At 39.3% G+C, this 25152-nt stretch overlaps 2 protein-coding genes across 4 annotated transcripts in view; one reads left to right on the top strand and one right to left on the bottom strand.

Moving 5' to 3' along the window:
• ARMH4 (armadillo like helical domain containing 4) overlaps positions 1-25152 on the top strand; it is a 146950-nt gene that overhangs the window by 34306 nt on the left and 87492 nt on the right. For 2 of the 3 annotated variants that reach the window (XM_055361904.2, XM_055361905.2), the window contains exon 5: positions 21146-21403. In XM_055361904.2, coding sequence (XP_055217879.1) covers positions 21146-21403 — 258 coding nt within the window. Of the gene's footprint in view, positions 1-2317; positions 2737-21145; positions 21404-25152 lie in introns of those variants that run through there. The other variant, XM_055361907.2, reaches the window with a different exon arrangement.
• LOC109029517 (polycomb group RING finger protein 3) lies at positions 16558-17162 on the bottom strand. Its single transcript, XM_055361961.2, is given in 2 exon segments — positions 16558-16883; positions 16886-17162. Coding segments are annotated over 2 exon segments (597 nt in total). The 5' UTR covers positions 17157-17162.

The following is a 25152-nucleotide window of genomic DNA, read 5'->3' as shown; positions in this document are numbered from 1 at the left end:
TTCAGCTGAAATTAGTAGAAATTTTTAAAAGACCTGGCTCAAACCTAAGGGAACACAAAGCAAATAAACTGAGAAGTGAAAGAAACAGAAAATGAATTAGGTTCGTCTGGTACAAATTTCTCTCTGATCTTCACTAATGAGTTTCTAGGGATTACGGGCCCTGACCCATTCCGTGCTCTGTCTGAGTGTTTTATATTCTGTTCCCAAAGCACTGGCACAATATTTCAGGCACTTTGCCAGGCTTTCTGGCACCTCAGTGCTTGGCTTTTTTTTTTTCCCCCTATGTAAAGGGTAAACTTATTTTCTACTCCCCACCCCCGCCCCCACATAGAAGAGCCAAGACCAAGATATAAATTTCTCCTAGGGCTCACCACCAAGTAGTAGTGAGCCCCTACCCCCTGCATACGTACTGTCTGTCCTGTTTACAGGTTGAAGGACACACATTTAATTCCTAGGCAAGTGACAGTCCAACAGTTGTCATGATTAATACCATGTACATGCCACCCTTCAGAGAAAATTCCACCCCAGTTAAAGGTATAATTCATTTCCAGGCAGTATAGCACTGTTCTCACCACACAAGAAATACACCCATATGATAAAAAGATCATTCTGTCACTTTCTATAGCAAATAATACTCAGAGCTCCTCTGCTCCATAAACAGGGAGCTATGAAGTTAAGAGGCCAGGAAAGAAACAAACAGTTCAGCTCAAACTTATTCTCCTCTATGAAGCCTCCTGGACCACTCAGCCCACACTGATGAGTAGAATAAGTGAGTGGAAAACGGCTCTCTCCCAGCACTTTGGGAGGCCGAGGCAGGAGGATTGCTTGAGGCCAGGAGTTTGAGACTAGTCTGGGAAACACAGTGAGACTCCACCTGTATAAATTTTTTTTTTTTTTAATTAGCTGGGTGTGGTGGCATGTACCTGTAGTCTTAGCTGTTCAGGAGGCTGGGGCAGGAGGATTGCTTGAGCCCAGGAGTTCGAGGCTGAAGTGAACTGTGATCATACCAGTGCACTCCAGCTTGGGTGACAGGGTGAGACCTAGTCTCTTTAAAAAAAAAAGTTATACTCATATGAAACATATACACGACATAACTTAATGAAAATTGGATTTGAGTTCTAAAGGCATTTAAATATTTATTTTGAAGAGGAAGATAGGGTGTTGTTGAGTTTATTTCCATTCAGTAAACATATACTGAGTGCTTATTCTGTGTGAGGCACAATGCTTGATCCTGGGAAGTGGGGCACAAAGATGGATTAAGGTGAAATATCTGCTTTCAAGGAGCTAAATGCATGCAAGTATGATAAAACAAATGCATATTTCCACAAATTATTATGTAAGCCTCATTTTAGATAGGTTGAGACATGCTTTACATTTTGAAGGGGAAATCTACTTTCATACATATTTTTGCATAGTCAATAATCAACCTAACCAACCTATAATTTATCTTTTGAGTGTATGTGGATTTTTATATACAAGTTTTGTGTATGTTTGCTTAAAGCAAGTAGTCCTTTAAGATGACTAATTAGCTGAAAAAAAAGATATTATTCCAGATGGCTCAGAATTTACAGATATAATATTAATATAGCTTTGTGTTTCTCTTTATAGCATACTTGAGAAATAGGATTGCTGTAGTCTCGTTTTCTAGAGGGAAATATATGAAGCTGTCATCTGAATCATAAGTGAGTTATTTAATGAGCAGATGTTAAGCCAGGCACAGTGGCTCATGCCTGTAATCCCAGCTACTCAAGAAGTGGAGGCAGGAGGGTCTCTTGAGCCCAGGAGTTCAAGACTGCAGTGAGCTGTGGTTGTGCTACTGTACTCCAGCCTGGGTGACAGAGCGAAACTCTGTCTCTAAAATAAAGGAGCAAGTATTGAACTCTAGAACTTGTAATTATTGCTACAGGGCTCTACCAGTGTAACTTTGGGGCAGGATTTATAGAAGATAATGGATAACATACCAATTATATGGGCTCATGGCTGAAAAGGAGTTGTTGTGGGCAGTAAATGCGAAGGTACTTATGTAAACCGGTATCTTCAGCTTGTTAACCAGATATAGGCAATGCCATTATCAAGAGCAGAATCCTCAAATTCAGAGAAAGTAATACTAAATGAAATAAGAAAATTATTTATTTATTTGTTTATTGTTGAGACAAGGTCTCACTCTGTTGTTTAGGCTAAAGTACAGTGGCGCAATCATAGCTCACTGCAGCCTTGGCTTCCCAGGCTCAGACAATCCTCCCACTTCAGCCTCCTGAGTATCTGGGACTAGAGATGTGCAGCACGCCACCCAGCCAACTTTTGTATTTTTTTGTAGAGACGGGGTTTCACCATGTTGCCCAGGCTCGTCTCAAACTCCTGGGCTTAAGAAGTCTGCCTGCCTCGGCCTCCCAAAGTGTTGGAATTACAAGTGTGAACTCCTGCACCCAGCCAAGAAAATATTTAAACAGCTGCCTGAAATGGAAATTGAATCCAAAACATTTTGCCACTGGTGTTTGAAGTGGACTATCTTGTCTCAAGCCTTTTTATTTTCTCATGAATGTACCTTCTAAATATTGTTAAGGCTACAATGGAGGAAATTTTAAATTATTATATTTACTATTTTACAGTGAGTGGAAAATTTGAAATTTAGTAAAAAGTTTTCAAGAAATTTTTATAGATTAATAATGGAGTTTAAAAAGTCATGGTGATGAGGCATTTAACAAGGAGAGAACTGAATAAATTAACAGACATGTTTAAGGTAATGTCTATTTTTTTCTTTCAACTTTTAGGTTTGGGGGTACATGTACAGGTTTGTTACATGGGTAAATTGTGTGTCACTGGGGTTTGGTATATGAATGATCCCATCACTCAGGTAGTGAGCATAGTACTCGATAGTTTGTTTTTCACTCCTCTTCCTCCTTCCACCCTCCACCCTCAAGTAGGCCCCAGTGTCTGTTGCTCCATTCTTTGAGTTCATATTTACTCAATGTTTAGCTCCCACTTACAAGTGAGAGCATGTGATGCTTGGTTTTCTGTTCCTGTGTTAATTCACTTAGTTTGATGGCCTCTAGGTACATCCATATTGTGGCATAGGAAATGATTTTTTATGGCTGCATAGTATTCCATGGTGTATATGTATCACATTTTCGTTAGTCTACCGTTGTTGGGCATCTTGGTTGATTACCTGCCTTTGCTATTTTGAATGGTGCTGCTGTGGACATATGAGTGCATGTTTTTTTGGTAGAATTATTTGTTTTTTTTAGGTGTATACCCAGAAATGGGATTGCTGAATCGAATGGTAGTTCTGTTTTAAGTTCTTTGAGAAATCTCCAAACTGCTTTCCACAGGGGCTGAATTAATTTGCATTCCCATCCACAGTGTACAAGCATTCCCTTTTTTCTATAACCTCACCAGCATCTGTTATGTTTTGACTTCTAATAATAACCATTCTGACTGGTGTGAGATGACATCTCATTGTGGTTTTGATTTGCATTTCTCTAATGATTAGTGATGTTGAGCATTTTTTCGTAAGTCTTCTTTTGAGAAGTATTTGTTCATGTTCTTTGCCCATTTTTAATGGAGTTGTTTGTTTTTTGCTTGTTGAATTGTTTAAATTTCTCATAGATTCTGGATATTAAACATTTGTTGAATGGATAGTTTGTGAATATTTTCTCCCATTCTGTTGGTTGTCTGTTTACCCCCTTGATAGTTTCTTTTGCTGTGCAAAAGCTCTTAAGTTTAATTAGGTCCCACTCATTAATTTTAATTTTTGTTGCAAATGCTTTTGGGGACTTAGTCATAAATTCTTTGCCAAGGCCAATGTCCAGAATGGTTTTTTCTATATTTTCTTCTAGGATTTTTATAGTTTTATGTCTTACATTTAAGTCTTTAATCCATCTTGAGTTAATTTTTGTACATAGTGAAAGTTAGGGGACCGGTTTCAATCTTCTGCATTTGGCTAGCCAGCTATCCCAGCATCATTTATTGAATAGTGAGTCCTTTCTCCATTGCTTGTTATTGTTGACTTTATTGAAGATCAGATGGTTGTAGGTGTGCAGCTTTATTTCTTGGTTCTCTATTAGAAGGTAATATTTAATAATAACATTTCAGATTTGATCTAATTTTAAAATATACCCAGATTACAGATTCTCTTATGAGTATTTGAAATTGGAGAATTTAAAAATGGAGTTTGAAAAACAAATAAAAACTCTCACTCAGCTCGTTGGACCTATTTACAGTAGATAAAATGGATGATTTTGAATATGGATGCCCTTGAAAAGTACCTTATTTGGATTTCAGATTCTGACAGAAAACTAATGGGTCTTGACATAGCAAAATGACTAGATCTTGGGTAAAACATATGCCTTAATAAATTAATGGGATTACAAGTAGTCAGAAAAATTTTCAAGGATTGTGCTTTCTGGCTTGGTGTATTCCAAAGATGGGCTGAAACCCAAGGAATTAACTGCAAGGAAGAGGTAACGGTGCTCTAGGACAAATAGTGATATCATTGTTGTACTAGGTGTCTACACTTGAGCCAGTAGTAAGATGAGGAACCTGGACTAAAATTTCCACATTAAGCCTGTGTAAGGGGAATAAAATAAAGTAGTTCCAGGTTTGTATCACACCCTGACTTCCCACAGAAGGAAATGTAAATTCTCTCTGGAAAAAATCATGTCCAATAGAGTCCCATAGGTTTCCCACAGATTAGAACCAAGCAAATGTGAGGAATAAAATAAATGTGTTGTAATAAAATATCAACAAATTAACAAGGAAATGAGCCACCATGACTGACAGTCAGCAGAAAAGACAAAGCCAAGTAAGATTGGCTTACTCTTTACTCAGGACCTTTGTTATTAAAACTATCCAGACATAGATATAAAATAACCATTTATAAAAGCTTTAAAGAAATTAAAAAAAGTCACAAAAATGAGGAGGTAATAAAACACTATCAAAAATGACCCAGCAGATTTTAAAAAATAACCAAATAGAACATTTAGAAATATAAATATTTAGAAATATAAATATAATTTAGAAATATAAATATAATTTTTTGGGAAAAAAGCCTCAATGACAGGTTAAATAATCCAAAAGAGAAAATTAATGAACTGGAAGATCAATTTGAAGACATTATAGAGAGTGTAGCACAAAGAGACAAGTGAGAGAACATGAAAGAAAAGCTAAGCTTTATGGAGGGTAGAGTGAAAACTTCTCACTTATCTAATCAGATACCCAGCAGGAGAAAATAGACAGAATGGAAGAGATGGAGATAACAGAGGGATAGGATTCACAGTGGTAATGGCTGAAAATTTTTCCAAAACTGTGATAAAATATGAATCCATGGACATAGGAAACACATGTATCACACAAGATAAATAAACCATCAAAAATGCAAACACAAGCACACCAAAAGATGTACAGGAGTGTTAACAGCAACACTGATTATTTGAAAAAGCAAAAATCTTGAAATAACCTAGATTCTAATCATCACCAGCAGAATAGACAAATAAGTTGTGCTATGTTAATACAATGGAAAACTACATGGTGCTAAATATGAATGGATGATTGCCACATGCAGCAATATAGGGGTTGATCTTGCAGTGAAAGAAGCTAGACACTAAGAAATGCATACAATATAATTCCATTTATAGAAATTTCAAAAACCCAAACCCAATCCATGGTGTTAGAAGTCAGAACAGTGCTTACCTTTGGGGTAATGATGGTGGTATGAAGGGGGCTTCTGGTACAATAGGATGTTGCTTTTTTAAAAAAGAATCTGGGTTGTGAATATGCTGGTTCACGATGTAATAGCTTATTAAGTTGTAGACTTATGGTTTGTCAACTTTTTGTTTGTTCTACATCAATAAAAAAAGTTAAAAATAAAAATGCTCAACAAGATACATTGTAATGAAATGAAAGAACAATGAAGACAAAGAGAGAAATCTGAAGATCCAGATTTAAAGGAAAAAAGCCGGGGGAAAAAGATTACCTACAAAGGAACAAAATTTAGACTGAGAGCAGACTTAGCAGCAATGGTGGAATTGGAAACCAGAAGACGGGAGAATCTCTTTAATGAATTAAGAGAAATTAACGAATAACCTAGAAATATGTGCCTCTACTTTTAAAGAACAAAGGCAAAAATACTGGCAACAGATTTTAGAAAAGGAACTTATGAAGGCATTGCATTTAGAGAAGAAGAAAGATAATTCTAGAAGAGGGACTGAGATGCGAGAAGAAATAGTGAACAAATAAATTGGTAAATATGTACATAAATCATAAGCACTCTGTATAAAATATAATTTCTAATTTATGGAGTAAGAAGGACAGAGCTAAAATAGTGGACAATAAAATAAATTGGGAAGATATAGCCAGGGTTAAAGGACTCTAAAGCCCTTCTTATTGAGTGATAAGATAGTGATTAAGTTCAGTCTTTGGTTAGTTAAATATGCGTGGTAAAATTTAAGAGTAACAGCTGAAAAAATGCAGTAGGCAGTAGAATGTATAATTTCTAAACCAGTAGTGGGGGAAAATAGAATAAGAAAAAAAGCCAAAAAAAAAAAAAAAGAAAAATTAAGCACAGAAAAAGTGGAAAAAATAAAGTAACAAACACAAATATATCAATAATGACAATAAATACAAGTGGGCTAATTATGATGTTAGCCAGAGGTTTCTTGTTGACACCCTTTATCAGTGTTATGGACTGAATTGTGTCCGTAGAAAATTTATGTGTTGAAGACTTAATCACCAGTGTGATTGTATTTGGAGACAGGGTCTGTAAGGGGGTAGTTAAGTTATATGAGGTCATAAGAGTGGGGCCAAATCCAACAGGACTGGTGTCCTTATAAAAAGAGAAAGAGGGCTGGGAAGGGTAGCTTATGCCTTTAATCCCAGAACTTTAGGGGGGCGAAGGCAGAAGGATTGCTTGAGACCAGCCTGCTCACCGAAGAGACCCTAATCCCTACAAAAAATGAAATAAATTAGCTGGAGATAGTGGCATGCACCTGTAGTCCTAGCTACTCAGGAGGCTGAGGTAGGAGGATTGCTTGAGCCCAGGAGTTCAAGACTGCAGTGAACTGATTGTGTGATTGTGTGACTGCACTTCAGTCTAGGTGACAGACTGAGACCATCTCTAACGAAATAAAAAAAAAAAAAAAAAGGAAGAAGAACAAGAGACACTAGAGTCTCTGCAAGAGAGGAAATGTCATGTAAGGACACAGCAAGAAGGTGGCCATCTGTAAACCAGGAAGAGAGGCCTTACCAGAAACCCACCTGGCTAGTGCCTTGATCTTGGACTTCTAACCTCCAAAACTGTGAGAAAATAAATTTCTGTTGTTTAAGCCACCTGGTTTCTGGCATTTTGTTATGACAGCCCAAACTTACTAACACAATCAAGTTGTCCCTTCTTAGTTTGCTGAAAGCTTAGATTTTGTTTTTTTCTTTTTGGACATTGTGTGCATATTGGATTTTTATCAAATGCTTTTTCTGCATTGGTATTTCTGTACCTTTTAAGATGATGATATGGTTTTCTTTTTTAAGGAGTTACTATATTGAATTATACTCATTGGTTTTTGAATACTAAAACAGCTTTATATTATTATATATTATCCTTCTTATGTATTGTATTCAATTTGTTAAAATCTTCAAACAAAATAAAATTTGAGACAAAAGCATTCCTTGACATATATAAAATATTGTCTCCAACTGTTAGCAAATATGTTATCTTCAATCACACATGAAATATTTATAAAAATTGGCCATAAACCAGTCCATTAAAAAAATCCTGGCTGGGCGTGGTGGCTCACGCCTGTAATCCCAGCACTTTGGGAAGCTGAGGCAGGTGGATCATCTGAGGTCAGGAGCTCAAGAGCAGCCTGGCCAATATGGTAAAACCCCGTCTCTCCTAAAAATTAGCCGGGCATGGTGGTGTGCACCTGTAATAAAAAAAATTAGCTGGGCGTGGTGTGTGTGCACCTGTAATTCCAACTACTTGGGAGGCTGAGGCAGGAGAATCACTTGAACCCGGGAGGTGGAGGTTGCAGTGAGCCGAGATGGCACCATTGCACTCCAGCCTGGGTGACAAAGTGGACTCCATCTCAAAAATTAAAAAAAAAAAATCTCAACAAATTTTAAAGGATTGATATCATGCGGGCTGTATTCTCTGATGGTTGTGCAATTAGGTTAGACATTAATAATGAAAAAGATAAATTGCCCCATACTTTTGAAAATGAAAAAAACTACTTCTAAATAACTTGTGGATCAAAGAAGAAATTATAATCGAAAATCAAAATATTTGGAAGTGACTCAGAGAAAATATATCAGACTTGTGGGGTGAAGATGAAGGATTATATAATGGGAAATTTTTAACCTTTAGAAAGCTCCCTCAGTGAGTTTGTTCACTTTAAAAAATAAAAAAGTTTCTGTTATTGTATAACATGGTGACTATAGTTAATAACAACATATCGTATTCTTGATAAATGCTGAGAGTGGATGTTAAACGTTCTCAGCACAGAAAATAACTTTGTGAGGTAATGCATATGTTAGTTAGATTTAGTCACTCCACAATACATATATACTTCAAAACATCACGTTGGACATGATAAATATATACAATTATCAACTTAAAAAATAAAACCCAAAAGCTTAGAAAAGAGGAGAGGATGAAAATTAATGAGCTAAGTAACTTCCACCTTAAGCTATTGATACGGTTTGGCTCTGTGTCCCCACCCAAATCTCATCTTGAATTGTAATCCCCCGTGTGTCGAGGTGGGGACTTAGTGGGAAGCGATTAATTCAGAACAGCTTAGTAAACTTTTGATAAAATTTGTATGGAAGAGCAATAGGCCAAGAAATAGCCAGTGTACTCCTAAAGAAGAAAAAGAAATGGAAGGAAGGTGTCTGTAAATACCCTAACAGATATTAAGATTTATAAAGCTCTTACTGTGTAATTATATATTTGGACAAGGAGGACATGGACAGGAATAGTCAAAGTGGCCAGTGAAGCAGAATAGGCATGGAAACACACTGCTATAGAGGGTCCTTGACATGTGATGAAAATTGCACTGCAGAGTGATGGGAAAGCATTTAAAACAAACAAAAAGTTCTGGGACAATTGGTTGTCCATATAGAAAAAACTATATTGAAGCCACATCCTACACAAAAATCAGTTCTATGTGGTTTAAAAACAGATGTAATGGCAAAACTTAAACTGACTAAAATTGTAGAATATTTTTCTGACCTCACAATAAAGTTTTCTTAGATATGACACAAAAATTGCTAACCATAAAAATCCTGATAAATTCAGTGATATTAAAACTAAAACCTTTTATAAAAGGATGCTAGAAAGTGAAAATACAGCTTCTAAAATTAGCAAAAATATTTGTAATCCATATAACTGATAAAGGATTGATGTCCAGGATAGAAAGAACTCTAAGAGAATCATCAGAAAAATGACAGACAGCCCAATAGAAAGATGAGTGAAAGACATGAGTAGGCTTCTCACACAGATACTGAATGGATACACAACCTCATTAGTCATTAAGAAAGTGCAAATGACATCTGGAGTGACATCATTTTATACACACTGGAATGAAAAGAAATTAAATGTTTGACAGTGCCAAAGGTTGATGAGGATGTGGAGCTAGGGACATTTATCTAGACATTAGGATGTTGAACACTTGTATTCCTTTTAACCTAGCAATTCCACTTTTAGGAATGTACCCTAGACAAAGCCTTGAACAAATATACTAGAGATCATATATGAGTGTTCAAGCAGCACTATTCATAACAGCAAAAAAAAATTAGCAACAACCAAATACCCGAAATCTTCCTTGACATGGGGATAAACAAATTGTGACATATATGCATAATGAACAGCATATATCAGTGAAAATTAATAAACTAGTGTTTTGTACAACAAGATGTGCAAAACTTAAAACCATAATTTTGAATGGAAAGAAAGTCCCCAAATATAGCAGTCAGTAACTTTGTATGGCTTTAAGGGGAAGAAGGATGTTAAGAAGAATATGCAGATAGGTGTAACAGTATTAATAACTTACTAGTCCTTAAATTGAATAGTGAGTTCTCTGGGGTTCATTTCACTATGAAGCTTAATAAGATAAATATGGTATATGTATATAGTCTGATATATATCTCATATTACATGATAAAAATGTAAAAGCACTTGGCAGGAATATTTCCATTTTAGAAATGTAATGAAATTCTATGTATTCTAAGTCAGCTTAACTTTGTGAGTTGCTGGATTTTGTGGTAGTTATTTCAGAAAATTCTGGTATCCCTTAGAACCTTATGATCCTGGAGAGCCATCTGCTGGAGAGTCGCTGCACATCCTCAAGACAAATTTAATATTTTCTTTCTGGCTTTTAAGTTTTGCACCCAATTTGATGCCCAAGGTAAAAAAAATCTGGAAATAAAAGCAGTGTCATTTCTAGGGCTTCAGTCACTTTATAGGTGGAAACAATGGCTTTTGATTGTTATTGGCATAAGAGTTACCAGGAAAATGTATGCCTACAAATGTTTCTTCTTTGAGAAAGATGCCACTGGGATGTGTCAGAGCCATTCCCTTCGTGGGAGAAGTGGGAGAAAGGCTAATATGCGCTCAGTCCATGCCTGGTGAAGCTACCTTGTTTCTTTTCATGGCATCCTTCTTCTTTTTAACATGGGCTAATTTTTTTGTTTGTTTGTTTGAGATGGAGTCTTGCTCTGTCGCCCAAGCTGGAGTGCAATGGCGTGATCTCAGCTCACTGCACCCTCCGCCTACTGGGTTCAAGCGATTCTCCTGCATCAGCCTCCCAAGTAGCTGGGACTAAGGGTGTGCACCATTACGCCTGGCTAAACTTTGTATTTTTAATAGAGGCAGTTTTTCACCATGTTAGCCAGGATGGTCTCGATCTCCTGACCTCATGATTCACTTGCCTTGGCCTCCCAAAGTGCTGGGATTACAGCCGTGAGCCACTGCACCCGGCCTCTAATTTGTTTTCCTTAGATTTAATTTTAAACTTAGTGAAGGGAAGAAAAAGCCACTAAAAGAGAAATTTGACATGTAAAACTCATGAATAAATAGGCAAAAGATGATGATTCAAACGAATCATTGCTATTCCAAAAAGGCAGAAAATACAGGTGAGACCCTATTCTCCTTGAAAGTCAAGATTAGACAGCAGATGTTAGGGAACAGGTGTTCCTGCTCTGGATCTTCCTGCTGTCATTGTTGGGATGACACATTCTCAACCAAGGTTTTTTCTATCTTTGATGCATTAGTAACAGCCTGGAAGTGCTAGCTACTTCTGTATCTTCTGGAGATCTAAAAAAGTCAAAGCTGTGATAAAAATGCAGTTAGAGAAACTGAGCACCTTTGGTGGGAACTGCCTATTAAATGACACATGTTTGTAGCAGAGTCAGATTACTAAAATTACTCAGGGTCATAGGGCAAAATTTTTCCCATATATTTTATTGATTTTGTTGAGAGTTAACCCATGGCTCTGGTCCTGAACAAAATGAAGACTCTCGATTTTGGTAACCCTAGACAGAAATATTTACAATGAATAAAGAAAACAGGTCTGATCCAGAGAGGCAAAAATTCTGGGTTTGCACAAGCTCATTTAAGCCTCTGCGGTGATATTTGAGCATCCAAGGTAGTTTTTTTTTTTTCACCTAGCAAGTAACCTGTAAGTAAAACAAAACTTATAAAGCTTGTTCCCTGTTAGCTAACAATGTAAGTTTGGAGAATAAAGCCTGAAAAGCCGTTTGAGTCTCTTGGAAGGAAAGCCCCATGTAAGTACAAAGTATCGTCGTGGGCTTTGAACAGCTGTTAAGAGATTGTCAGAGATCTGCCAGACAGATAAAGTTGGCTAAGAGAGGGTACCGTGTAGACACATTTTGTCTGCCTGCCACTTGCAACAGGACATTTCTCTATTTGAGCTATGGACACACTATTTAATATCACTAAGCATCTCTTGGCCATGTGGCACTGTTCTCTGACATTTCTGTTTAATGTTTCTTAGTTTTATTCTCAACTGTTTCAGTTCTCCTCAAGCACAGCAGTCAGAAATTGAACCATGTCCCAGTCCCTCTTGCATGCGGAACCATCTAACTGTCTGAACACCTAAGTTAGGGTTTTGGCTGACATCTCATCCAGGTTTTTCACTATTGTTAGGTGTTGGAATTCTTGACAGTGGACATGCTAGCAGGAGCATCAGATTAATCCCGAGTGACTTGATCTCGGTAAGGATGCTATGGAAAAATCCATTAGCTCCATGGCAAGGAGCCCGTTGTTCCTGTCTGTGCATGCTGGACTCAGTGGGACACGTCTTCTAAGGAGACGCTGGTTCAACATGAGTGAAAAGGAATTTTTCATAATGTGGATTATGTGTTTGGGAGTGGGAACAGTGCAGTTTGTTGGGAGGATTTTGACTGTCAAGAGAGATGATTACTTAGAAACCATTCTTCCTGCCCATTTGCTGCTAGGGCTGCTGTTAGTGTTTGGGGTTATGATGTAATCAGTGCCATGTCAACTTGTGAAAAAGAAGTGTCGGTTATGTGGATGAACTTTCCAATTCTAGGTAACATGACTAGAAGGAACTTTTCAGGCTGAGCTCTCTGAATCTTCCTTTCCTGGATTGCAATGTTTTTAGAGATTGTCAGAACAAATATAACTTTACATCTTTGAGCATTATCACTGGTTATTGACATAGCACATGTTTCTACTATGCATAGTAAACCAAGATCAGTTATTTCCTTCTTTCTTTTTTTTTTTTTGAGCTGGAGTCTTACTCTGTTGCCCAGGCTGGAGTGCAGTGGCGTGATCTCGGCTGACTGCAACCTCTGCCTCCTGGGTTCAAGCGATTCTCCTGCCTCAGCTTCTTGAGTAGCTGGGACTACAGGCATGTGCCACCATGCCTGGCTAATTTTTGTATTTTTAGTAGAGACAGGGTTTTACCATGTTGGCCAGGATGGTCTCAATCTCCTGACCTCATCATGATCCACCTGCCTCGGCCTCCCAAAGTGTTGCGATTACAGGCATGAGCCACCGTGCCCGGCCCAATTGTTTCCTTTTAGAGGTTCAGTTTTCTTTCTCTATGCTATCTTTATTTGGAATAATTGTATGTACGTGTCTTTTACCTGACCCCATTCTTATTTGGGGTTCAGATGAATGAACATAAAATTTGGGGTTTATTTAAACAAAATTGCAAAACTCAGGCATTACCGTCAAACCTTTAAATATAACTTGGTAGTGTTATTTGATTGAGTTCTTTAATTTTAGTTCTTGGGCTAGGGATCCTGTTATTTTTGGCATAGTTTTATTTGCTGAATGTTTATGGCATGTCATTATTCTTTGTGTTCAGAGATGTTCATGACATCATTATTTATTTTGGGTGTAACTAATTGAAAGACTGGCTGAAATACAGATGATTTTCTCTTCAGTTTATATGAATAGAAGATGAACTCTGGTTTGTTTTACAGCTGTTGGTCTTATATGTTGACTTTGTGGTTGCAAGGGTATTCAGAGGAATGTGTTACTGATTGTTTATTAAGTGTTACTCTGTGATTCCTTAGATCTGGGTTTAAAAAAACCACATCTATCTCACTGTTTATACATTTATTCACGTATTCATTCATTCAAAAAATACTTATTGAGTGCCGTTGATTGCCAAGTACTCACTAGTCATTGGTGATACACCAGGGGACAAGACCGTCTTTCCTTTATTCGATAGTTTTCTACATTTCTGGTTCAAGTTACTATAACATACATTATTTTGCTAATTTGAAGAAAGGTGATAATATCTTTTTTTGTTACTGATCTGTAATAGTAGGTTCTATTGGTAATTGAAGCAGGGTAAAGGTGACATACAACTAAAAATGTTTAATGGCTATAAAATAATTGTAGGCTCCTAAAAAGAACATTTTTCTGGCAGAAAAAGATTATGGGAGAATAAGGTAGGCTAAAAGAGAAACCTCATTCTAATAAGGCTGACTTCCTTCTATCTTCTCCACACAGTTACCAAAACTTTCTTTTTCTATGACTGTCTTCTCAGGCTAGCTCTGTGATTTGGTAAATATTAAAAGGACAAATAGTAAATCTTATAAGTTGCTTAGTGCTGGAGGGTGAAGCTAGTAGTACAGGGAGAAAGCTTTCCTCTTGTATCCCACATGTAAATCAGGGACCTTTCTTACTTTACGATAATATAAATTGTATACTATTCAATAAGAAGCTTCTAGAGAGAGTACTCCTCGGTTTTATTGTCTGACTCAGAAGAAGGCATCTCATGTTGGACATTTCAGGGCAGAGAGAAGGAGAAGGAAGTCTCTACCAACGTGAGTGTGTGTGGGAGAGTTTATGAGACATGTTGACCCTAGCAGTGTCCTCCAAGTCACATTATAAAGGTAGCAGCCTTCTTGTTGGGCTAGGCTTGCTTACCTGCAACCCTCTCTTTGGGATAGATAATAGGATGGAGTAAATTGACTTTTGAGGTTCCTTTCATTTTTTTATAATTCTGTACTTTAAAGAGAAGAGATTGGCTGAAGATGTTGAGGACCAAGTTGTCTTTGGTGGATGCTAGTGGTCAGAGAACAGTGATCCTAGGAGATCAGGATTATATAGTCACAATTGTTTTATCAATACAAACCTCTTAGGTTTGTGGGGAGCAAAGGACACTAAAATTAATTTTATAATGCTTCAAAAATAAATAAATGGGGTCAGACACAGTGGCTCACAGCTGTAATCCAGTACTTTGGGAGGCTGAGGTGGGAGGATCACTTGAACCCAGGAGGTTGAGGCTGTAGTGTGCTGTGTGCACATTACTACACTCCAGCCTGGGTGACAGAGCAAGACTACATCTCAAAAAAAAAAAAAAATAGTGCTCTTTTTAGACAGTTCCTGTTTATAGGAGGAAGGTCCACAAAGTCTTTAAATAGGGTTTTTTTTGGGGGGCGGGGTGGGGGTTGGTTTTATGAATAATAGAAATTTATTTCCTCATCTTTCAGGAGGCTGAGAGGTCCAAGACCAAGGTACCAGCATCTGGCAAGGGTCTTCTTGCTGCATCCTCATGTGGTGGAAGAGCAGAAGAGCATGAGCCCACTCCCATAGCCGTTTTTATAAGGGCACCAATCTATTAATTTCCAAACATGAATTTTGGAGGATGCATGCAGGCCATAGCAGGGAGGATCCTTCCTGCCTCTTCCAGCTTCTAGTGGCTCAAGTATTCCTCAGCTTGTGGCTTTATCACTCCAGTGTCTGCCTCCCTCTCCACATGACTTTCTCTTTGTCTCTGTGTCTGTATCTCAAGTCTTTCTCTGCCTTATTCTATTTTTTTTTTTTTTTTTGAGATGGAGTTTTGGTCTTGTTGCCCAGGCTGGAGTGCAATGTTGCGATCTCGGCTCACTGCAACCTCCACCTCCAGGGTTCAAGCGATTCTCCTGCGTCAGCCTCCCGTGTAGCTGGGATTACAGGCATGCATCACCATGCCCAGCTAATTTTGTATTTTTAGTACAGAGTAGGTTTCTCCACATTGGTCAGGCTGGTCTTGAGCTCCTGACCTCAGGTGATCTGCCTGCCTTGGCCTCCCAAAGTGCTGGGATTACAGGTGTGAGCCACTGTGCCCGACCTCTGCCTTACTCTTATAAGGACTTTTGTCATTGTACTTAAGGTCCACCAAGATAATCCAAGACTATTTCATCTCAAGATCTTTAACTTACTTGTACCTACAAAGATTCTTTTACCAAACGAGGTCCCATTTGCAGGTTCTAGGGGCCCAGATGTGGGTTTATCTCTTTGGGACCACCGTTCCACCCTCTGCTGTCTCCAAAACACATGTCAAGTCTGTCCGCTTTTCCACTGTCACTACACCACCATGGTTCTTCTCTCCTGGGACTTCTGCCATCAGCCTCTCTTGCTTTCCTTTCTCTACCCCATAACTCATTTCCACACAGCCTGAGGGATATTTTAAAACCCTGCCCCAAACCATGTATCCCTGCCTAAGGCCCTCCAGTGCCTTCTCTTACCTGTGCAGAGCTGGTCTCCTGCTGAGAATTTACATCTTCACACAAAATGTTATCACCTTGAGGTGAGCTCCCAGTGATTTTCAGCTCATGTGCTCATGCCACTCTTCCACCACCCAGCCCAGCAGGCCACCAAGTTTCATTTTATTCTCAGCATTTATCACAACTTGAAAGCATTCTCTCTCTCTCTCTCTCTCCTTCATTCACCCATCCCTCCTTCAACCCACCTACCTACCCATCCATTTGTGAAATTAAAGAACAGACTTCTTCTTTGTGAGGAATATCTTTAACGTATTTTAAAACAGTTTCATCACCTGCCCTCCTCTCCACACCCTCTCCCCCATTTTCTCTTCTATTAATGGTGGGTTCTTCATGTTCATGGTGTCTGGGCTTTTCACAATCCTCACTGCTGTTTTCTATCATGCTACCGGGCAGGGCAGGCAAAACAAATTGAGATTTTTTTCTGGTTAAAATCTCCAGACAAAGTTGTGAAAAAAAAAAAAAAACCCAAAGAATTTTAGAAATGTCATTTTTACCTAAGAATTGACTTGCTTGAGTTTCTCTTTATGGATTGACTATTACCTCATTGAAGGACAAAAGGTTAAGATTTTTGGCAGTGAACTTCTTTAGATGTCAGACCATTGCTTGGGCTATGCAGCAGATGCATTTCCTTTTCAGTCCCCACAACTTGCTGCTGTTGCTTTCCTGCTCATCACTTCTGTGAAAATCATTGTCCTTTTCCTTTTTCTCTTTTTTGGTCTCTTTGTTTGAACTGTCTTCTGCTTTCATTTCACCATTCTGATGGAAATCTAAGTGTTGTTTTGTGGAACAAGTATCCCCTTTGATGTCTCTAGGCACTTCCATGCCCAATTTGTGACAGAATTCTCTGTTTTCATTTCTGCTTCTTGGAGACCTGATACCAATTTGTAAACAGTCTCATGTATGGTGCTCTCATAACTGATGTACTGCAGTGAGTGAGTGTGACGCATCACAGTCCTACATGCGGGGCAGGTGTTGTTCTCTTACAAATACTTTACCAGGCAACCCCTACAGAATGTGTGCAGACACTTGGTCACCCTGGTTGCATCAATGAGGTGCCCACTACACAGGCGGCAGGTGATGTGGGCCTTAGTGTCCCACAGCTTAATCCTTCTGGTCAACATCTTTGGCTTTTCCTCTGGATGTCTGTCTGCTTGTTTTTCTTTCTGCCTTAGCATGGAGGCCCCACGTCATCACTCTGACTCACTGATTCTGCCTCACTCTGCACTCTGGTTCACTTGTGGCCCTTGCTGTTTTTCAATTTTCTAGCACAGAAACAGTCACTTTTGAGGGATGGCCAGGAGTCCCTGCTACATTGTGAAGCTATGGTCTTGGTCTTGGGGGTACAGGCAGGGGCACTCCAGGAGAAGGAAGGGGTGCCACTCCTTTCGGATCCACCCCCAAGAGGAGGAGAAAACACCTGTCAAGAATCTAAAATAAAGACATGGAAGTCCTCAGGTAGTTTTAATGGTTCCTGATAGTTTTCCTAATAATCTAAATTTCCATCATGTTTCCTCTATCCAGCCTCTTTTTCAACTTCTCTTTAATTAGAGTCCGTGGTCCATCTTTATAATTACTCCTTCACACACAATCAGTACCCTTTCTTACCCTCTCTCTATCCCTCACACTCTCAATTGAGCTCTCCTGGTAAAACTTGCTGCTGGTTAAATCTCTGTGCCTACTCACCTCTCCACCCATGCCTGCGCCCAAGCAGCTGAATGTGGCTTGAGAAAAACTCACAACCATCTTAACAGGTCTCACTTTAGATATATGATGTCACATCTGAAGTGGGCCTAGAGAGCTGCCTGGCAGTCCTGCCCCATTTCTCTGAGAATGTACTCGCCCACTCTCCAAGACGACTATTTCACGCTTTTTCCTCTCGCCTCAAACCACCATTTCTCTTTTCCTTTCCAGTTTTTTTATTTGACTGAGAATAAAAGAAATATAAAGATCCCCTACCCACCAAATCTACCCACCTTCCTGCACCATGCCTGTTTCTCTGCCTTCCCTTTTTCCTACCATTTCAGGGGAGGATGTATCCAAACCAGCCTGTGCACTGGACCTTGTCTTCTTTTAGTCATTATGAAGAAGGCAACCTGTCCAGTATGCACCAGGCTTAGTTTTAAGTACCTTATAAATTAACTAATGAAATCCTTACAACAGCCTTGTGAGGTAGGAATAATATCAGTTTTACAGATGAAGAGGTTGAGGCACAGCAAAATTCAGCAATGTGTGCAAAAATCACACAGCCATAATAAATTTGTGTGGCTTCAGAGTCTATGCATGCAGCCACTGTATAATACCGTGTCTCCCAGGATATTCTCCCGCAGCTGCTTCTGTCTTTCCTGCCTCATTGATTGCCCCTTTCGATGAGATCTGACCCATTAACTTACAAGCAGGTTCTATTTTCTATATTCTATTTTAAGACGCTACCCTTGACCCTGTGTCTCTCTCCACCTGCCCCCTATTTTCTCTGTTCTCCTTTTAGCCAAATTTCTGGTAAGAATTTTTTGTTTGTTTGTTGTGTCTTCTTTTCTAATCTTTTTTTGAACCACTCCAACCTGGCCTTTGTCCATGTCATTCCTCCGAAACAACTTTTGTCAAGGTCACCCGTGCCCTCCCAATGTCCAAGCCAGAGGGACACCCTCAGTCTCTTACTCGGACCCTTGGAGACGCTTTCTTCATTTGCCTTCCCTGACACCATACACTTCTTGGATTTTCTCCCACCCTGGTGGTTACTTCTGTTTCCTGTGTGGATCTTCCTCTGCTGGTCACCCTCCAAGTGGTGGCTTTGCCCGGGAATGTGGTCTGGACCATTTCCCTTTCTGTCTATATTCACCTTCTTGATAATCTCAGCCAGTCTCAAGGCTTTGAATATTATTAATAAATTGACAATTCCCAAACTTTTATCTCTAGCTTTGAAACTTCCCTAGACTTCCTACATTCCCTTGCATGCCATAGGCCATCACACAGTTACTATATCTCAAATGCAAATTCTTGTTTTGACTCTTTATCTTTTAGGTCCCGTTTTCAGTCATGTGGGATCTTCCTCCTGCATCTCACATTGTACTTATCAGCAGGGTTCTACCTTGAAATTACATCCCAGATCTGACTACCTCTCTCCTCTTACCCTAGTCCAAAGCACCATAATCTATTCCTGATTTTTAAGTGGACTCCTTGTCAGCCTTCTTTTTTCATCTCTTGCTTTGATATAGCCTGTTCTCCACCCTGCTGCTAGAGTCATTCTTTAAAAATATAAGTCAGAACTACCTGTTCCCAAAAAAACCTATTGAAATAAATAAAAGACTTGAAAAAAAAAAAAAGTCAGATCTGGCCCCTGCCTACTTCTTCCTACCTCATTTCCTGTATTTGCCATGTCCTTCCCAGCCCAGGCTTCTTTGCCATTGTTTGAACACAGCAAGGCCACGCCTGCCTCAAGGTTTAGGTCCTTGCCATTTCCTCCACTGGGAATGCTCTTCCTGTAGATGTTGACTTAAATTAAACAAGAGAATTCATTATTTTGGTATGGCCTCTGTTCAAACTTTACCTTGTCAGAAAAGCTTTCTTTAATCACCCTTTCTAAAATAGCAGTGCCTGGCATTTTCTATCTTCTTGCCAGTTTTAATGAGAGTGTAGAGTCACCTGTCTATTGGTATATCTGTTTGTTTGCTGTGAGTCTCCCTGAGTGGCATATGGGCTCCATGAAGGCAGAGACATTATTGCTTTATCCCTAGTGTCTGCAACAGCACCCGTTAGGGGGTTGATACATATTTGTTGAATTTTTAGAATAGTGACAGACATTAATCCTACAAAGTTAAAGGACATATAAGAATAAAAAAAATTAAAGGTGATTTTTTTAAAAGTTAAAAAGCCTCTGAATGATAGAGGAAAGGTAGTATGTGTGGAGAAAGTTGTGTAGAAGCAGAAAAGGAGAGTCTCAAAATTCTTGGGTGGCTCCAGTTGTTCTTCTTCCCTTCTTTTCTCCACCATAGGAGGAGAATTACCTGTTGCAGTAACTGCAGTGCCGAGAGTCAAGGAGAGAGAGCAAAGGGAAGGCCTTCTGTGAACTTTGTGGGCACTTACCAGGGGCTTCAGGGGTGCATCCATGGTGAGGATGGGGCCTTGAAGTATTGCTAGGAAATTAACATTGGTGAAACAAAATGAAATTGGGAATCATATGTTCCTTAAACCCACTCCACTTGGAGCATTGAAAATGACAACTTGTGGTGAAGTGCCATGGCTCACACCTATAATACTAGCATTGTGGGAGGCCGAGGGAGGAGGATTGCTTGAGTCCAGGAGTTTGAGACTGTGGTGAACCATGATCATGCCACTGCACTCCAGCCTGAGTGACAGAGCAAGACTCCATCTCAAAAATAAATAAATAAATAAATAAAAAATAAAAAAAATAAATCAAGAAAACAACGAATTGTGAATGTTAACTCTTACAATGAAGATAATGGTAATTTTTAATGTGTTGCCTTTCTGACCACTCCTGGTGAATATCCCATTTCCCAATTCCTTTAGAGTTGGATTGAGAATGTTGATGTAATTATTTCCAGTTTCTTGGATTACTCTTCCTTAGAGAGAACAAGATCCAAGAGTGAATTTATGTGCTCCTCACTTACCATTGTTGTGAGTTCTACTCACTGATGTGGATGAATAGAAAAAGCCGGGCCAAAATAATGACTTGTCTCCTTTAACATTATGAGCTATAAAGGGATGGGAACAGCTCCTTTTAAGTTCTGTTAGTATTTCACCGTGTGCTAACTGATAAACTTTTAATGATCTCCAGAAAACAGCAAGGGGATGTTTACTACCCTTGTAAATATAAATAACTTTAATAACAAATCATATTACTTGAACTTTGACTCCCAGTAAACATAATACCTGATACTTATCTGACATAACTATGGTTTTGAAAGTTTAAACTCTAGGACATATGGTGGGTGTGTAATCCTGCAAAGTTCACACTGTCTGACTTTGGCTATAAAGATGTGTTTCAAAAGGCCAAACAATAATTTCGTAGTGTTTGGATCATTTCCAAGGATTCATTTGTTTCAGCATAAACTCATTATATGTTTATGCTTCCCTTTGATTTCTTTTTGCCTAGAGGGAGAAGAAGATGAGGATGAAGAGGACGAAGAAGATGAAGATGAAGAAGAGGAAGATGAGGAAGAAGATGAGGAAGATAAAGATGCAGACTCACTGGATGAGGGCTTGGATGCTGACACTGAGCTGCCAGGTTTTACCCTCCCTGGTATCACATCCCAGGAACCAGGCTTAGAGGAGGGAAACATGGACCTGTTGGAGGGAGCTACCTACCAGGTGCCAGATGCCCTCGAGTGGGAACAGCAGAATCAAGGCCTGGGTAAGAGTCATGTGTATTTCCCTTTTCCTCCCTTCTCCCCTCCTTTTATATTTCTCAGATGACAGCCTTCTTTCATTGCCATCTATTGTAAAGAAAAATGGATTTTCTTTGTTTATGGGTGGTTTCTACATTTATGGGTGGTTAAGAATATACGTATAAACTCACTGAAGAAATAACTGATAATTAAAAATTAAAAATTATCACTTATTTCTTCAATGAGTTTATATTTATGCCCTTAAGTAGCCAGGCTCCAAACAGTCTCCAGCTGCCTATTATGAGCACAGTTGCCTGATGTTTGGAAGAAATTCAGTTTTTCCTTCCCAGTTGTCAGACAGTTGTAGGCTTTAGGAGGACATCCGCACAGGGAGGAGATACGTGTAACCAGGATGCTGGACAAGCAGCACCATGGGACAGAGTCGAAGAACAAATGCATTTTTTGTTCCGCTCTGTCCTTTGGGCATCTGTTACCTAGGGGAAGTTCTTCCCCTGCTTGTGGGTGAGCAGTTGGGCAGTCCCGTGATTTTTCTGTTCAGACTTGTGGCTGCATTACCTTGTCAAACACGATTTCATTTCAGCAGCTAGGGTGGCCAGACCACTCCATGCTCACTCTCTCTTATTCATGGCCTGTGCTTGTGGTGAGAGACTTGGAGGATGCAGGCCGCTCCTCAGCTCAGCACTTCCTTCCACATCGACAGGGAAGCTCCCCAGTCTGTCCCTCTCCTCTTGTCAGGGGAGATGCTATTAAGCTCTCAGTGACTCCTTGAGGCCTTATTCCCTTGACCTGAGGTGAATTAATCTCTTCTCCAAGGAAACTCTTCTCTAAAATGCTCCTGGTCTTTAACAGCTAGGCCCATTGATTCCTTCAGTGTGGCAGATGTTAGGTTTAAGAGTCAGAAAAACCGGTACAAATACTAGTTTTGGGGATATGTCATTGAAAACTTGTAAGTTGGTCTGGGCCTTTGCTCTGGATGTAATTCTGGGAGTTGCACTCTATAGATTGGCATACAGGTTGTAGTTGACATGTAGCTGGGATTTCCTGTGTAATATGCTATAGGAAGGAGAGAAGATAATAAGGGATGGGCTTCCAGTGGACAGACAAGATTTTTGAATTACTTTCTGGCCAAATTCAGCATGCATTGGGCAATGATTACTTTAAAAACATGTCACATGAAGCTGGTAAAAACTTATAAGGGTATCAAAACATTATAACATTATAATATCAAAATACTATAAAACAAACACAAAATAAGATTATCTCTGGTCTGTGAACAAGTGAATGAATATTTAGTCTGAAATGCTTCTGTTCTACATGAACAGGTTTGAAATGAATGAAATAAGATACAAAATACAAAGATAATTTATAACGAAAAGGTTAAAAACAGACAAAAATCTACACGTAAAGTGACTCCTCGGGTTGTGCACAGCTTTATACTATGGAAGTATCATGTACAGTTAAACAGCCTTTCAGTATGGATGGGATGGATATTCAGATGCTCTAGTACTTTACTGGAGAGAGGAGCGAGGGAGACAGGGTTGCCTTAGCACACTAGGAACATCATATGGCATCTACCCTGGATTGTGATCAAAGAAATGAAGTTTCACCACTTATGAAGTGGACTTGCCATCTATGAGTAATTATAAGTAATTAGAGGGTTTTAGAAAACTATAAGGAGGCTCTGAATCAAGGCTAAAATGATCATTTGGGCTGTGGTATTATCATGCTCCTCAATGCAAATTTACCACTGAATAGGAGTCAGGTTTTTAAGGAATCAACTTTACTGAGGTATGTATTATACACAATAAATTGCACCCACTGAAAGCTTATGATTTGATGAGTTTTGAGAGTTGTATACACCCATGCAACCCCCATCACAATCATGCCGCAGAGCATTTCCATCATCCCGCCACCAGTGATTCCTCATGCCCCTTTGCAGTGCATCCCTCCTTCAGTCCTCAACCCCAGATAACCACTGGCCTTTGGTCACTATAGATTAGTTTGCATTTTCTAGAATTTTGTACAAATGACATCATATGGTATATACCATTTTGTGTCTGGCTTAGATCACTTAGCATAAAGATTTTGAGATTCAACCATGTTGTATGTATCAGTAGTTTGTTCTTTGTTATATATAACATACACACATGTACACACATGCACACACTCACATACACATCCACACACATATATATAGCTGACTAGTATTCAATTGTATGGATATACCATGTTTTGCTCATCTAGTCACCTGTTGATGAACACCTGAGTTGTTCCCTGTTTTAGCTAATAGCAGTTAAATTTTAAGGCTTGTCAGGCTTGAGGCTTAGGACAAAAAGCTCTGTTGTCCTCCTGTTCTGACTCCTGATTTCAGTCCCCTTGCACAGCTAAAGTTCTTTTTTTTTTTTTTTTTTTTTTTTAGAAAGCGTCTCACTCTGTTGCTCAGGCTGGAGTGTAGTGGGGCGATCTCGACTCACTGCAAATTCTGCCTCCCGGGTTCAAACAATTCTTCTGCCTCAGCCTCCTGAGCAGCTGGGACTACAGGTACCCGCTACCATGCCCAGCTAATTTTTGTATTTTTAGTAGAGACAGGGTTTCACCGTATTGGCTAGGCTGGTCTCAAACTCCTGACCTCAGGTGATCTGCCCGCTGTGGCCTCCCAAAGTGCTGGGGTTACAGGCATGACCCACCGCGCCCAGCCACAGCTTAAGTTTCTTAAATTAGTGATACCAGTTTAGTAATTTTTTATTCTTTTAAAAATGACTTCTGCAGATCCTGAGTTTTAAAAATATATCAGACTTTTTCTTATTATTTACTATTTCTCTAGGTGTCTCTTACTTTTTGCTGTTGCTTCTTTTCCTAATAAATTCATTTTGTCAACATGTTTTCAGCATTGTGGGTTTCCTGGGAACCAAAGCAAGGAACAAATATTTCAAACTGTTCTTCTCACTGTGAGAAGATTGTGTTTGAGGAGTATCTGGGTCTAGAATTTTATTAGCCCACCAACCTTTTCTCGGAAGGACAGGAATATCTCTTAGTAATTCAAAACCAATAACAACTTCTGGATCAATATTAAATGGTTCAGTTTACTAAATACTCTGAGGTCAGGTAAAATAGTAGAAACTCTTTCCTTCTTTGTGATGGATTTTGTGATAATGGCTTCCCGAAGATGTCTATGTCCTAACGTCTGGAACCTGTGAATAAATTACCCTACATGGAAAAAGAGACTTTACTGATTTGATTAAATTAAGGATCTTTAGGCTGGGCACAGTGGCTTACACCTGTAATCCCAGTACTTAAGAGGCTGAGGCAGGTGGATTGTTTGAGGCCAGGAGTTTGAGGACAGCCTGGGGAACATAGCAAGACCCCATCTCTACAAAAACTGCAAAAAGTTAGCTGAGGGTGGTGTGTGCCTGTAGTCCCAGCTACTCAGGAGGCTGAGGTGGGAGGATCACTTAGGCCAGGTGTATTATTAGTTTGTTGTCATGCTGCTATGAAGAGATACCCAAGACTGGGTAATTTATAAAGGAAAGAGGATTAATTGACTCACAGTTCTGCAGGGCTGGGGAGGCCTCAGGAAATTTACAATCATGGCAGAAGGGGAAGCAAACATGTCTTTCCTCACCTGGTAGCAGGGAGGAAAATTGCAGCGGGGTAAAAGCCTCCTATAAAATCATCAAATGTTGTGAGAACTCCCTCATTACTATGAGAACAGCATGGGGAAACTGCCCCCATAATTGAAGCACCTCCCACGAAG

Source organism: Gorilla gorilla, chromosome 15 (genome assembly GCF_029281585.2).
Source record: "Gorilla gorilla gorilla isolate KB3781 chromosome 15, NHGRI_mGorGor1-v2.1_pri, whole genome shotgun sequence".
NCBI classification, from domain to species: Eukaryota; Metazoa; Chordata; class Mammalia; order Primates; family Hominidae; genus Gorilla; species Gorilla gorilla.
The sequence above is the reverse complement of the archived record's forward strand: the minus strand, read 5'-3'. Positions and strand labels throughout refer to the sequence as shown.